This window comes from Aspergillus homomorphus (genome assembly GCF_003184865.1).
Source record: "Aspergillus homomorphus CBS 101889 unplaced genomic scaffold BO97scaffold_24, whole genome shotgun sequence".
Classification (NCBI taxonomy): Eukaryota; Fungi; Ascomycota; class Eurotiomycetes; order Eurotiales; family Aspergillaceae; genus Aspergillus; species Aspergillus homomorphus.
Window position 1 is genome coordinate 396,500 of NW_020291910.1, and position 12,505 is coordinate 409,004.

A 12,505-nucleotide genomic window follows, 5' to 3' on the forward strand; every position below is an offset into this window, starting at 1 on the left:
TAAAGTCGGACAGCCAAGCAACCAACAGATGCTTGAATCGATTCAAGGAGGTGAGCAAGGATCCGTCAATTTCTACATAATATGCAGGCTCGCCACTGAAGGATCCTGGATTCTAGTTCTAGTACAACTCGAATTCCGTGCAAGCGAACCGCAAATTCCAGATCTTCAGCCGACGCCCGCGGCGGCATCCCCACTGCGCTACTTTCACCCCCGAGATTATCTCCGTAGATCAGATGAAGAAGAACAACCCGAGCATATTCTTCTAAAAGGCTGTCAACGGTCGGCACTCTTGTTTTTGAAAGTTACCTCTGTAGTAGGAGACCCTGCAGCCTCATATCCCGAAAAGGTACTGGGTCTTTTTGTGAGCTCAAGACGCTACTGCCGGTTCCGTGCTTTATTCCACGCATATCGTTGCGGACTAGCCCGCATGCATGCTCTCTTGTCACCCACGGGAGGCCGTCTGTCATATACGAGAGCGCTGCGAGCCAATTTCTTTTGCCAACGAAGGAGATAAATTCTTTGGCCCGAGTCAGAAAGAGCCTGGTAAAAAATCGAAGTATTGGATCCCTCATAATGGAACGACTATTCTTGTTCGACCCTGATGCACATCATTACTAACCCCTCACTGTCCACATAACCCAGACATAACATCATATACATAATGCACATACAAACGATTTACTGTTCTGGTATAGTCGATATGCTCTGTGCTAAAGCCACAGACTATGATTGTGTCATCGATTGGATGCAGATTTTGTCAGCCCTGTCATTATCAACTTGAAGTCAATGCTTTTGAAATGATATGAGACAGCCCAAGCTCATCGAAACTGGACCACAGCTCTCTTCTAGAAACGGCATTTCCAGACGACACCTGGCACACTAGGTACTAGGTATAGCTTGACGAGTACTCCTTCCTAGCCGGGACCAACGCCAGAAGAAGCAAATATTCCTGGCATATATAAACAAACCCCGCAGGATGAGCCTTCACGCTATTTTATCGAGAAGACGGGCTTGAATGGTCGACCTTACCCACGTTCGGTGGGGCCTTCAAGCGAAATGTGTTGACCATGTCTACTGGACGATGGAGAGGCCGATAACGGAAACATAATCTCTGATCTACGGCTAGGCGCCAGCGTGACTTTGTCAAGCTGGCTCTCTGCCAGTTGTAGAAGGCTGATAGCGTCCTGTCACTCAAAGACAGCTTTTAGAGTTGAACAAAGCAGACAGTATTATATGGCTTGTTAGTATGGGGTGGTCCGGAGGTTCTGGCCCAAGCCATGGGCCTGGCTCGCTGATTGGTCCTTCTCGCCGACCCGGTCGAACCTTTGATTTAGCTTCGTCTTGGAGGCACGAATCAGTCTAGTGACTCTTCACCCTCATATCCCTAGCACGCCATTTGGAGACGTGCAAAATAATCAGCAACATCTCATCCAGATCCCATGGGGCAGAATAACTATCTTACGCAACAAAGGCCCCCAATGACGTTTGACACCCTGTAAGCATCGAGAATACCCTTCTCTTTCCTCGATGGCCATCTGACATGCGTGAACTACTATCATCCAGCTGAGGTTCCTATCGCTCACCCCTCAGACTCGGTGGTTTCTGAGCGGGGTATGAAAAACCGTGCATCGCGAGTTGGCTACAGGCTTATCTGTTGCCACGACGGCTGGCGACGCTACATCCGCTGGGCTGTAGTTCTTCTCTTGGCAAGCGGAAAGTCTCGATGTCGACGCATGCCTCCTCCTCCTTCTGGGGGTAGATAATTGATGGCTGCATGGTGGTCTGATGGCAACTGGCATAGTTCACTCCGCTTCGATAGTGTGCGACTCTCGTGGTTCGTCGTGCTATCAGCGCAGCGCTTGAAGTTGGAACGAACTAAAAAAAGCCTGAAATGTCATTCAACTAACGATTGCATGCACAGCTCTACCCACTTGGTGTCAGCTGTGCTACCTTGCTCCACTGGACCAATCACGATGGGGGCGATATCAAACATTCTATATCCTAAACTTGGCTCGAGAGACAGATAAGCCCGTTGGGCTTAGAATCTGTGCAAATTTCTCTTCATTCTGGCTTTACGGATCGGAAAATGCCCCGAAGCACGAAGTAAGGGTCACACCGGCCAGACGCTGTGTTGCGGCAGGGAATGACTAGGGCGGATGGTGTGCTTTTGGCGTTGTTGCCATATTGGGTGGGTCTATCGCAAGCAGTGCAGACGCCTCCCACCCATCGCTCCCTGCTACCCTCCTTACTGTATCGCTGCACGATAGACATGCGCGGTGTGCGCTTGGTGGCGAATAGATATCGGGTGCACCTTCTCTCCTATAAATGGCTGGCGGCCGGCTCGGCCGCATATCGACACACCTCGGTTCGTCGCCGTGACACACTCCGTTACTACCATGGCTTCGGATCCTGTGGTCGGCAGCAAGTCTAAGGATGAAATTGAGACACACCTGGCAGGGGTAGATGGCGATGGGAGTAGCCTGGAGCGCAATGAGGAGAAGAAAGAGCTGAACGTGGCGGAGGTCAGAGAAGTCACTGCCGTCGAGGCCTTCACATGGAATGTCGATGGAGATCAATCACCATGTAAGTCACTTTGACGAGTGCGACCAGTACAATTGAGTCTAAGCATGCAAGACTGACGGACAAATGTCGCGCAGTTCCAGAAGTGGCTGCTTGCGTTCCCAACACGGACGATCCTAGCACGCCATGCAACAGTTAGTAGAGCAAAGCTCTCGGGCTTTCATTGAACACTGACTGAAACTCTACAGCGGTGCGTGCCTGGATACTGACAACAGTGTTTGTCATGGTCTTTGCGGCCGTCAATCAATTCTTCAGTCTGCGTTATGTGAGTCAGGCTTTCCCCATTCTGTGCCTGGGGGGAAACTAACAACAATAGCCATCGCTCACTCTCCAATATGTCGTGGCCCAGCTCCTGGTCTACCCAATTGGTAGAGCATGGGAGAAGCTGCCCCGATGGAGGGTTCCACTGGGTAGACTGTCGTTCGACATCAACCCCGGAAGGTTTAGCATAAAAGAGCATGCTTTAATCACTATTGTGGGTGACAATGCAACCATTTAGTCGCTTCAAAGGATATGATTGTGCTAAGTTCAACAGTGTGTCAATATCAGTGCCAGCACGGCATATGCTTCTGGTTCCCTTGTTGCTATCACGATGCCACAGTACTGGAATCGTGATTTTGGAGCAGGCTTTTCGTTCATCTACCTTCTGACATCGCAGATGCTAGGGTAAGAGCTGCTTTCACCGCTCAATGGGGATTCTGTCTGAAACGAACAGGTTTGGGCTTGCTGGGCTTGCACGTCGCTGGCTCGTCTACCCAGCTGCCCTCATTTGGCCGTCTTCATTGTCATCGACAGTGTTGTTCCGGGCGCTTCATGAGCCGGAAAGTCGTGCAACGGTCAATGGCTGGAAAATGAGCCGCTATCGTTTCTTCGCTTATTTTACTGCAATCGGATTTGTGATCTTCTGGTTTCCAGATTACATCTGGACCAGTCTGAGCACATTCGCCTTTGCGACCTGGATTGCCCCTAAGAACCAGAAGGTGAACACCATTTTTGGAGTAAGCATTCTATTCTTTCTGTGAACGGGGTTAGACACTGACATAATCAGATGAACTCTGGACTGGGATTGCTTCCGATCAGTTTCGACTGGACTCAAATCAATTACGCAGGGTATCCGCTCATGACTCCATTCTATATCACCTGCAATGCCTTTGCAGTCGTGGTATTCTTTTATCTCTTCTTGTCGCCCATTCTTTACTATACCAACGTCTGGAATAGCGCATAGTAAGGAAAGCCATCGCCCCTTGAGACTATAGTGCTCTCTAATTCTCCTCACAGCCTTCCCCTGCTTTCGTCCTCAACCTTCGACAACACTGGAAAGTCCTACAATGTTTCTCGAGTTGTCAACGAGAACCTGGACTTTGTGCTTAGCAAGTACGAGTCATATTCGCCAATGTATATTTCCATGTCCTACTCGCTCACATATGGTCTCTCTTTTGCCGCTGTCACGGCCGTCGTTGTGCATACCTATCTGTATAATGGCTCCGAAATCTGGGCCAAATTCAAGAACTCCCGCCATGGCGGTGAGGATATTCATCGACGTCTAATGCACGCGTATCGTGAAGTCCCCGACATTTGGTATGGAGTACTGTTCCTCGTTACGGCCGGGTTGGGGATCTTCACCGTGCGATACTGGGAAACCGGTCTTCCTGTGTGGGGATTCATTGTTGTGTGCTGCGGCATGTGCGTCTTCTTAATTGTCCCCGAGGGAATCCTGGAAGGGACCACTAATCAACGTGTCTTTCTCAACATCATTACTGAATTAATTGCGGGGTATGCCTGGCCCGGGAAGCCGATCGCAAACATGATGGTTAAGTGTTATGGGTATAATTCGGTCAAGCATGGGATGGACTTCGCTCAAGACCTGAAGCTGGGACAGTACATGGTGAGTACACTCAAGGAAGGCCGAAGCGTGATTGCTAACCTGATTAGAAAATCCCTCCACGAGTTCTCTTTTTCGCTCAAATTTACTCCAGCATCTTAGCCACCATGACCCAAACCGGCGGTATGTGCCAGTGCCACTCCATACATGAAAGCAAGCTAATGTCTCGCTAGTGTTCCGGTGGATGATGGGGAATATCCCTGAACTGTGCGACCCGAACAACAAGCAGAGATTCACCTGTGCAGGCGCCAAGGTCATGTACAATGCATCGCTGATCTGGGGTACAATTGGCCCGCAGCGGATGTTCCAGGCTGGGCAGGTGTATAGCTCGCTTACGTACTTTTTCTTCATCGGAGTAAGTGAGCGGAGCACTCGAGGATCGACACGGCTAACCTCCATATCCAGCCTGTGACGACTGTGATCGTATGGCTCATTTACCGTCGCTACCCTAACAGCTGGGTCAAGTACATCAATGTGCCTATCTTCTTCAACGGTGCGGGAAATATCCCGCCTGCCAACACCAGTTCGTCACCTCTGCTTGGATAAGATCAGGCATGAAAGACTGACTTGTACAGCTCAATACTCTCTGTGGTTCATCTTCGGATACCTATTCAACCACCTCATCCGCAAACGGGCCTTCCTTTGGTGGAAGAAGTACAATTGTGAGAGAAATCCAGATTACGTCGGATATGGAGCTAACCGTGTAACATATAGATCTTCTGCAGGCGGCTATGGACACGGGCACTGCTCTAGCGACCATCATTATCTTCTTTGCGCTTACTTATAATAAAATCACCCTGAACTGGTGGGGAAACACGGTTGGCTCCGACACGGACGATGCCAACTCCGTGCCGTGGTTGAAGGTGTCGACCGGGAGCCACTTCGGCAAGGGCCCAGGCGAGTTCTAGGGCATTTCCGAGGCTTGTCTTGGCTCGGGCTTTTAGCATCAGGATCACTATATACCCGAGAGCGAGTCAAGAATGTGGCAGTAGCGAGTGTATGAAATGGTCATAGGTGGCCGGAAAAATGTGGCATGATGCCCGTTTGCTAGTGACTTCGTTTCTATTGTATGTTCTACATTGTGTCAACAACACATAGCAAACATGTATGACACAACCTCACAATCTTGCGAAGTCGCATTTCTATTCTCAATCTCGAAAGATCTAGACAGGACAGCTTGCAGGCTTCCTTCGCGTGGCTGACAGACGTAATAGCGAGGGTAACCGCGCCTGCAGTACCTTGTGGCCCTGAATCCTCCGAGGTTCCGCTGCCCGACGGGGGCAACGTGCTCTTATCTCGCGTACAATCAGATTTTGATGAGCGGACCACCGTTATAGATCAAAATTTTTACAGACTAGTGTCGCGGATATTGTCGGTTGCCGTCGGTTATAGCCACACTGCCGCGCAGCTGTGCCTAGCTCCAGCCACACTGCCGAAAGTATCCGTGCTTCCGCTCCGGGAGCGGACAGCCTGATTGGGCAATGGCTAAACAAGCTCCCCTCGGAGATGTGGCTGGAGTAAGACATATCAGGGCAGCGGAAAGAGATGGAGCAGTGAAGTAAGAGCAAGTCTCGGCCAGGACGAACAACCGGGTGTGATAAAACATGTTAGCACACTCGGATATCATGGCACCACGGCGGAGCACTGAAAATTCATCACAGTAGTCCAGATATGATGGAAAAAAGTGGAAACACTGCTGGGGGTGGTGGAGTAGAAGACTTGGTAGATATATCAGGACCTACCTAAGCTGCCCTGGTCCTTTCTATCCTTCTGGTCGTCAGCGTCGAAGGTACCATAGTACTACATTCAACACTCCGGGGGCACAATGGAGCATTCACACACCATGGATCACCACGATCATGAAAAATACTACTCCGAAACGACACCAGTGGACAGCACCAGCGATGATTACTCGTCTTCCTTCGATGAACAAAACCCGGACGATGAGCATCACCCCGACTCGTTAGAGTTAGCCCGCATCAACACATATAGACTACAGCAGAAGGCTACTGTAGGGTCGACGAGACCTCCGGTCCCTCGTGAAGAATGGCTTCCCATGGGTGCTGGGAAGGAGTATCCGCCTCTGTTACCAGATCCAGAGACGTATGTGGTCGAGTTTGACGGTGCGAAGGATCCAATGCATCCGTATAACTGGACCATCTTGCGGAGGTATGCACCCCAAGCAGCAAGCCTTACCCTGGAAGCTCTCATACTGACCAGAACAAAAGATCCATCCTTGTTGCCATCCTCTGCTATTCCACCTTCGCCGCCTCCTTCGCCAGTGCCATCTTCTCCGCCGCCTCGACAGGCGTGAGCAGCGAGTTCCACATCAGCACCGAAGTCAGCACGCTGGGCGTCACCTTATATGTCTTAGGATTCGCCGCCGGGCCGACCATCTGGGCGCCGGCCTCGGAGCTCATCGGCCGCCGCTGGCCTCTATCAGTCGGCCTCTTCGGCTGTGGTATCTTCACTATCGCCTCGGCCACCGGCAAGGACGTACAAACTTTGATGCTCGGCCGCTTCTTCGGGGGCCTGTTCGCAGCCAGCCCGATCTCGATTGTACCGGCCGTGTTCGCCGACCTCTTCAACAACGCGCAGCGGGGTATCGTGATGTCCATCTTCTGCATGGCTGTCTTCATCGGGCCGTTCGCGTCGCCATTTATCGGCGGCTTCATTGCCATCAGCGACCTCGGCTGGCGCTGGACCCTCTATCTGCCGTCCATTATGGTCTTCTTCGGCTTCGCCCTGGTGGTTTTGTTTCTTGACGAGACCTATGCCCCCGTCATCCTCGTCCGCAAAGCCGCGCTCCTCCGCCGCCAGACCCGCAACTGGGGCATCCACGCCAAGCAGGACGAAGTCGAGGTCGACATGGCGGAGATGGTCCGCAACAACTTCACGCGGCCGCTGACCATGCTGGCCACCGAGCCCATCCTGCTGTTGATCTCACTGTACATTAGCTTCATTTACGGGCTCATCTACGCGCTCCTCGGCGCGTATCCCGTCATCTTCCAGGGCGTCTACGGCATGAACGCTGGCGTCGGCGGGCTGGCGTTTGTCGGGTTGATCCTGGGCGAGCTTATGGGCGGCGTGTTCGTCCTCTTCCTGCAGGGTGACTATAAACGCAAGCTGGCGGCGAATGGGGATGTCCCAGTCCCGGAGTGGAGGTTGCCCGCGGCGATTGTCGGGGCTGTTGCGTTTGCCGGGGGAATGTTCTGGTATGATGCCTCCCTACATAATATACTTATTATCTTGCCGGATATCTCATTCCTTATACTGAATCGATTGATACTGACTGACTGATTGATAAAACAGGCTCGGCTGGACCGGCTACACCCCGAAGATCCACTACCTCGTTCCCATGGCCTCCGGCGTCCTCACCGGCTTCGGCATCTTCTGCATCTTCCTGCAGTGCTTCAACTACATCGTCGATTGTTATCCGACTTTGTATGTCTCCCCCCCCTCCCCTCCCCTTTTACTTCCTCATATTCATGGTTTGGTCATCTGTGCATATGCTAACGAGAGCCACAGAGCGGCTTCCACCATCGCAGCCAACACCATCCTCCGCTCGGCCGTCGGATGCGCCTTCCCGCTCTTCTCCCGGCAGCTCATGCAGAACCTCGGCGTGCAGTGGGCAGGGACCCTGCTAGGGTGCATCGCCACGGTGCTGATTCCGATCCCCGTGGTGTTCAAGATGTATGGGCCGTGGCTGCGGGCGCGGAGTAAGTTGGCGGCGTCGCCTGTGGTAGTAGGGAACAGGGGCGAGGAGGAGACGAAGGGGGTGATGGAGGTTTGATCTGATGGTATATGGTGAATGTTGAACGTTCAATGTGTGTTATGAGATACCCTCGTTGTGATTAGCGTTATGCATATGTGTTCTTGTTCAACGATCATCTATTCTATCGTAGAGTATGACGTAAACAGTAGGGCCAGCTATCATGATTGATGGCATATAGAAGCCAAAAGCAGCGCGCCCAACCTATCAAGTCTAGCATCTATAATGTAATCCGTTATGCAAACCTCCGATCTAGACACCGGTCTAAAACACCTTCACCGGGCCGATGAACCCGTCGCCCCCAAGTCCAAACCCCTGCTTCCATCCCGAGCCGGACAGCCGTTCCTCGCGGACCTTCCAGAACAGCGACCCCTACAGAACGAATCATCAGCATATGTCACTCCTTCCCTCCCACCTCCATCATGTAAAAGATCGGATGAAGGAAAAGGGAAGAACATACATCATAGACGCCCCTCAAATCCTCCTTCTCTATGCGCCCCTCCCGCTGGATCAACAACCACGTCGTCCCCCACTCGAACAACGCCGCGAACCACTATAAACAGCACAGCACATTAGCCCACCATCTCACCACACCATTCTCCTCCCTCCCTACGCCGACAACTCCATGCCATGTCAAGTCAAACCAAACAAAGAATAGGAGGGAAGAAAGGAACATACCCCAAACGGATCCACCGCACACCGATGCCCATGCATCAACCGCCCAACCTCCCAGAACGTCAACGCCCCATCCCCATCCCGATCATACATAGCGAACAGATTCTCAAAGCTCTGCGGAACGAACCGCCCTTCCGAGTCATAGGTACCGCTGTCGGAGCCATGCTATTCCCTTCCTTTAGCCGAGTAATCCTCCAAATTCCAGAAATGGAGCTCAAGGGGCTCATACCTTCGCTTTGTAGATACTATCCACATACACCCGGAAGAACGGGTCCGGGATGAACGAGTGAGCCAGCCGCGTCGGGTACGAGAAGTTGAGGTTGATGATTAGCATGGCGAGGATCGAGAATAGGATGTTGAAGCCTAGTTCGCGGAATCCCCTGTATGTGTCCCACGGGTAGATCTGGCCGTCGTGGTCGCGGTCCCAGAAGAGGATGTGTTGTTGGAGCGGGGTCTTTTGGGGTGATTGGTTAGTAGTTGGTTTTGGGTATGGATGAGGTGGGTTCCCTCTGGGCGGGGTTGTGGGGGAGGTATGGGGTGGGTTGCCTGTGTACTTTGGGTATAGAATGATGGCTTGGAGGCATACATACATATTCACCATAGCGTTTGAGCCAGTCGGCATCGCCGTGCGGTTTGTCGGCGGAGATGGCTGCGTTCCCGCGTGGTAGGCCCGGGTTGTCGATGGTGGAGATGGAGGTCGCGGGGGGTCGTTGGATAGTGACACGGCATTTGGGCGCTGTGGTCTTAATGGAGGTGGCCTTGGTTGGTCCGTTCATTTGCTCGGATTGCGGTTTGGTGGGTTCCGAGAACGAGACACGACGGGGCATGGTGGAAAGCACGATGAATTCGGAAATCTGTCTAAGTCGGTTGCAGCAGCTGATAGATGTTTGGAGTAAACTGTTACTCAATTCATCACCGAGGGGTAATTGGGGATCAAAAGGGTTAAGGGTAAATAAGATCAGCACTATGAAGTGTATGAGGCTATTGCAAATGGCGTCACGACTGATTGGTGAAGCTCGTCACTGTGATGTCATTTTTCCCGTCCGGCCATGAGCCTATCGCAGCCCTCCATTATCAATCTTTCCTTGCAAGACGAAGCAGTCCGATGGAGAACGATGGTTTCAAATGAACCTTGATACCAATGTCTATTTTCTTGGATGGTGAATGGCTAGTACGGGTTCCGGTTTCTTGCTTTGATCTGAGGGCACATCCACCCAACAGAGCTGCGCCTCGTAAGGACCAACTCGCAGTCCTGGAGGCCAAGGGACAATAGGTGTATAGCAGCAGACTCTCCTCCAACCAAGATGCACTCACAGACAGCTAACTCTAAGTTCGATAAGATCTTACTCCACATGGGTCTGGCCAGCATAACCCTGTTCTGCGGAGATGAGGGCAATCCAGCTGCTTGCTCACTCGTTTCCGGGTAATGTAATGTTTCCCAGCAATCAGCGGTCAGAACCTAAGACTTTCACAGCTGTCATGTTTGTGTCACCCACTCCAGTGTCTGGGTTGTACCCCAGCCTATAGATTGGTTGATTCTGTCTTTAGGTCATCATGATGCGATCGAGCATAGTGTCAAGCTTATATACTCTTTCTGCTGACCCGACCATTCAATAGGACCGTTGAGCAAATTACATCCATTTCTCTGCATTGCTTCTGGCCATGCTTCAAGCTCTGAACCTCTACAACGTGACATGCCATAGAGCAATTCGGCACAGTGCCTTCAAACGTGTCAATTACCAATTGCTCTTCACCGTCTCCCGATACTCGACCAGTACCACAGCTCCCGTCCATTCACGCAAGCTGGCCACCATGTCGGACCACACGCACCAATTCATGAACACCTCCGGTGAGACGGACCCTGTCTGGGTTCGTCACATGCCTTACTCCAAGTACCCGCACTTCCCTGCCCTCGAGGAGAACGTCGAGACCGACGTCTGCATCGTCGGCGCCGGCATCGCAGGCATCTCCACCGCGTACGAACTGATCAACCGTGGAAAACGGGTCACCATGATCGAAGCGCGCAATGTGCTCTCCGGGGAAAGCGGCAGGACTAGCGGTCACCTGTCGAACGCGCTTGACGACGGGTACATTGAGATCCAGAAGAAGCATGGCTTCGAAGGCGCCAAGGCTGCGGCCGACAGCCACACCTGGGCTATCCAGCGCGTTGGGGAAATATCCAAGAACCTGGGCATCGATTGCGAGTACCGCACATTGCCGGCGTACGAGATTTCGCAATACCCCCGCGGCGATTCCAAACACGACAAAGAGATCTCGGAGTTGAAGGAGGAGGTCGAATTGGTCACAAAGCTGGGACTCAATGCTTCGTACCACGAAGGCCTCGCCGTGAAGGGCTGGGACGGAGCGCCCGATCAGCGCGATGCCGCCGTCTTCAATGGCCAGGCCACTTTCCATCCGACGAAGTACTTCGTCGGCGTGCTGGAGTGGCTGCGCCAGCAGCCGAACTTCCAGTGCTTCACGCGCACCCGCATGATGTCGACCGAGGAGAGTGATCTGGTCCAAGTGAAGACGTTCAACGGCTACACTATCACTGCTACCGACGTGGTCCAGGCCACTTGCGTCCCGCTGCAGAAGCTGAGTGTTATTGCGGAAATGGAATACATGCGCACATACTGCATCGCCATTCGCGTACCGAAGGGGGCGATCGAGGACTGTCTCTTGTATGATGAGGCAGAGGCGTATAAGTATATCCGATTCACGGAATGTGATGAGAAGGACGATTACTTGGTTGTCGGAGGCTGCGATCACAAGGTCGGCCAGGAAAACACGGGAGGCCGTTTTGAGGAGCTCGAGACCTGGGTGCGGGAGCGTTTCACCAAGGCTGGCTCGGTCGACTACCGGTGGAGTGGTCAAATCTACGAGCCTGTTGATTACATGGCATTCATCGGGAAGAACCAGGGCCAGCATCACACCTATGTCGTAACTGGTGACAGCGGAAACGGACTCACTCACGGTGTACTAGCAGGTAAACTGATTGCGGACGAGATCACGGGCGTGGAAAATTCTTGGGCTCAACTGTATAATCCCAACCGTCTCAAGAGTATCGGCAAGTCGATGCCCAGCATGCTCAAGCATGATATCCAGATTAATGCCCAGTACAAGCGGTGGATGCAGTCCGATATCAAGGACATCGAGGATCTCGCGCCTTGCACCGGTGGTGTGATGAAGGAGAACCCGGCCAAACCGATTGCCGTGTATAAAGATGACCAGGGCAAGGCCCATAAATTCAGCGCCATCTGCCCTCACATGAAGGCCGTACTGAGCTGGAATGATACCGAGAAGAGCTGGGATTGCCCAGTCCATGGCAGTCGGTTCAGCTGCGATGGAGTGTGCATCGAGGGGCCGGCCAAGGCCAACCTGACGCCCATGGATGAGTTCGCGAAGCGGGAGCAAAGATCTCAAGAGGCCATGTAAACGATAGCAGAATCTTCTTGTGTCTTTTATAATGTATGTAATTGTTTAAATTTAGTACCACGGGTTTGGTCTGGAGATCTGCGTTGTCAGGAACAATCTGGCTCTTAGAATTAACCCTTTTTGGGCACGGGTACGAAAACGAAATGCGACCGGGGATAAGC

At 52.4% G+C, this 12,505-nt stretch overlaps 4 protein-coding genes across 4 annotated transcripts; 3 read left to right on the top strand and 1 right to left on the bottom strand.

Annotated features, from left to right (window-relative positions):
• Positions 1-2,396: 2,396 nt before the first annotated feature.
• BO97DRAFT_471243 (small oligopeptide transporter-like protein) lies at positions 2,397-5,515 on the top strand (the record flags this gene model as incomplete). Its single annotated transcript, XM_025700033.1, has 13 exons — positions 2,397-2,583; positions 2,658-2,714; positions 2,769-2,845; positions 2,897-3,055; positions 3,116-3,246; positions 3,296-3,578; positions 3,629-3,804; positions 3,859-4,465; positions 4,513-4,585; positions 4,636-4,817; positions 4,868-4,985; positions 5,038-5,124; positions 5,177-5,515. The coding sequence occupies 13 exons, from the start codon at positions 2,397-2,399 to the stop codon at positions 5,368-5,370; spliced, it is 2,331 nt and encodes a 776-aa protein (XP_025550380.1). The 3' UTR covers positions 5,371-5,515.
• Positions 5,516-6,305: 790 nt separating this feature from the next.
• On the top strand, positions 6,306-8,405 carry BO97DRAFT_435520 (MFS transporter; the record flags this gene model as incomplete). The annotated part of the gene is made up of 5 exons (XM_025697731.1): positions 6,306-6,631; positions 6,691-7,677; positions 7,775-7,906; positions 7,991-8,204; positions 8,370-8,405. The coding sequence occupies 5 exons, from the start codon at positions 6,306-6,308 to the stop codon at positions 8,403-8,405; spliced, it is 1,695 nt and encodes a 564-aa protein (XP_025550381.1).
• Positions 8,378-9,841, bottom strand: BO97DRAFT_406433 (caleosin family protein). Its single transcript, XM_025695422.1, has 5 exons — positions 9,500-9,841; positions 9,139-9,363; positions 8,913-9,074; positions 8,695-8,787; positions 8,378-8,606 (listed from the first exon to the last, which is right to left on the bottom strand). The coding sequence occupies exons 1-5, from the start codon at positions 9,734-9,736 to the stop codon at positions 8,499-8,501; spliced, it is 825 nt and encodes a 274-aa protein (XP_025550382.1). The 5' UTR covers positions 9,737-9,841; the 3' UTR covers positions 8,378-8,498.
• Positions 9,842-10,100: 259 nt separating this feature from the next.
• BO97DRAFT_406434 (FAD-dependent oxidoreductase) lies at positions 10,101-12,406 on the top strand. Its single transcript, XM_025695423.1, has one exon. It carries the CDS (start codon positions 10,572-10,574, stop codon positions 12,342-12,344), a length of 1,773 nt encoding a protein of 590 aa, XP_025550383.1. The 5' UTR covers positions 10,101-10,571; the 3' UTR covers positions 12,345-12,406.
• Positions 12,407-12,505: the final 99 nt, after the last annotated feature.

Excerpts from the sequence above, each read along its gene's own strand:
- BO97DRAFT_406433 (XM_025695422.1), bottom strand. The coding sequence starts at position 9,736 with ATGCCCCGTCGTGTCTCGTTCTCGGAACCCACCAAACCGCAATCCGAG. Across the intron at positions 8,788-8,912 it reads GTGCGGTGGATCCGTTTGGG|TGGTTCGCGGCGTTGTTCGA; the intron begins GTATGTTCCTTT and ends TGCTGTTTATAG. Across the intron at positions 8,607-8,694 it reads ATTTGAGGGGCGTCTATGAT|GGGTCGCTGTTCTGGAAGGT; the intron begins GTATGTTCTTCC and ends TTCGTTCTGTAG.
- BO97DRAFT_406434 (XM_025695423.1), top strand. The coding sequence starts at position 10,572 with ATGCTTCAAGCTCTGAACCTCTACAACGTGACATGCCATAGAGCAATT.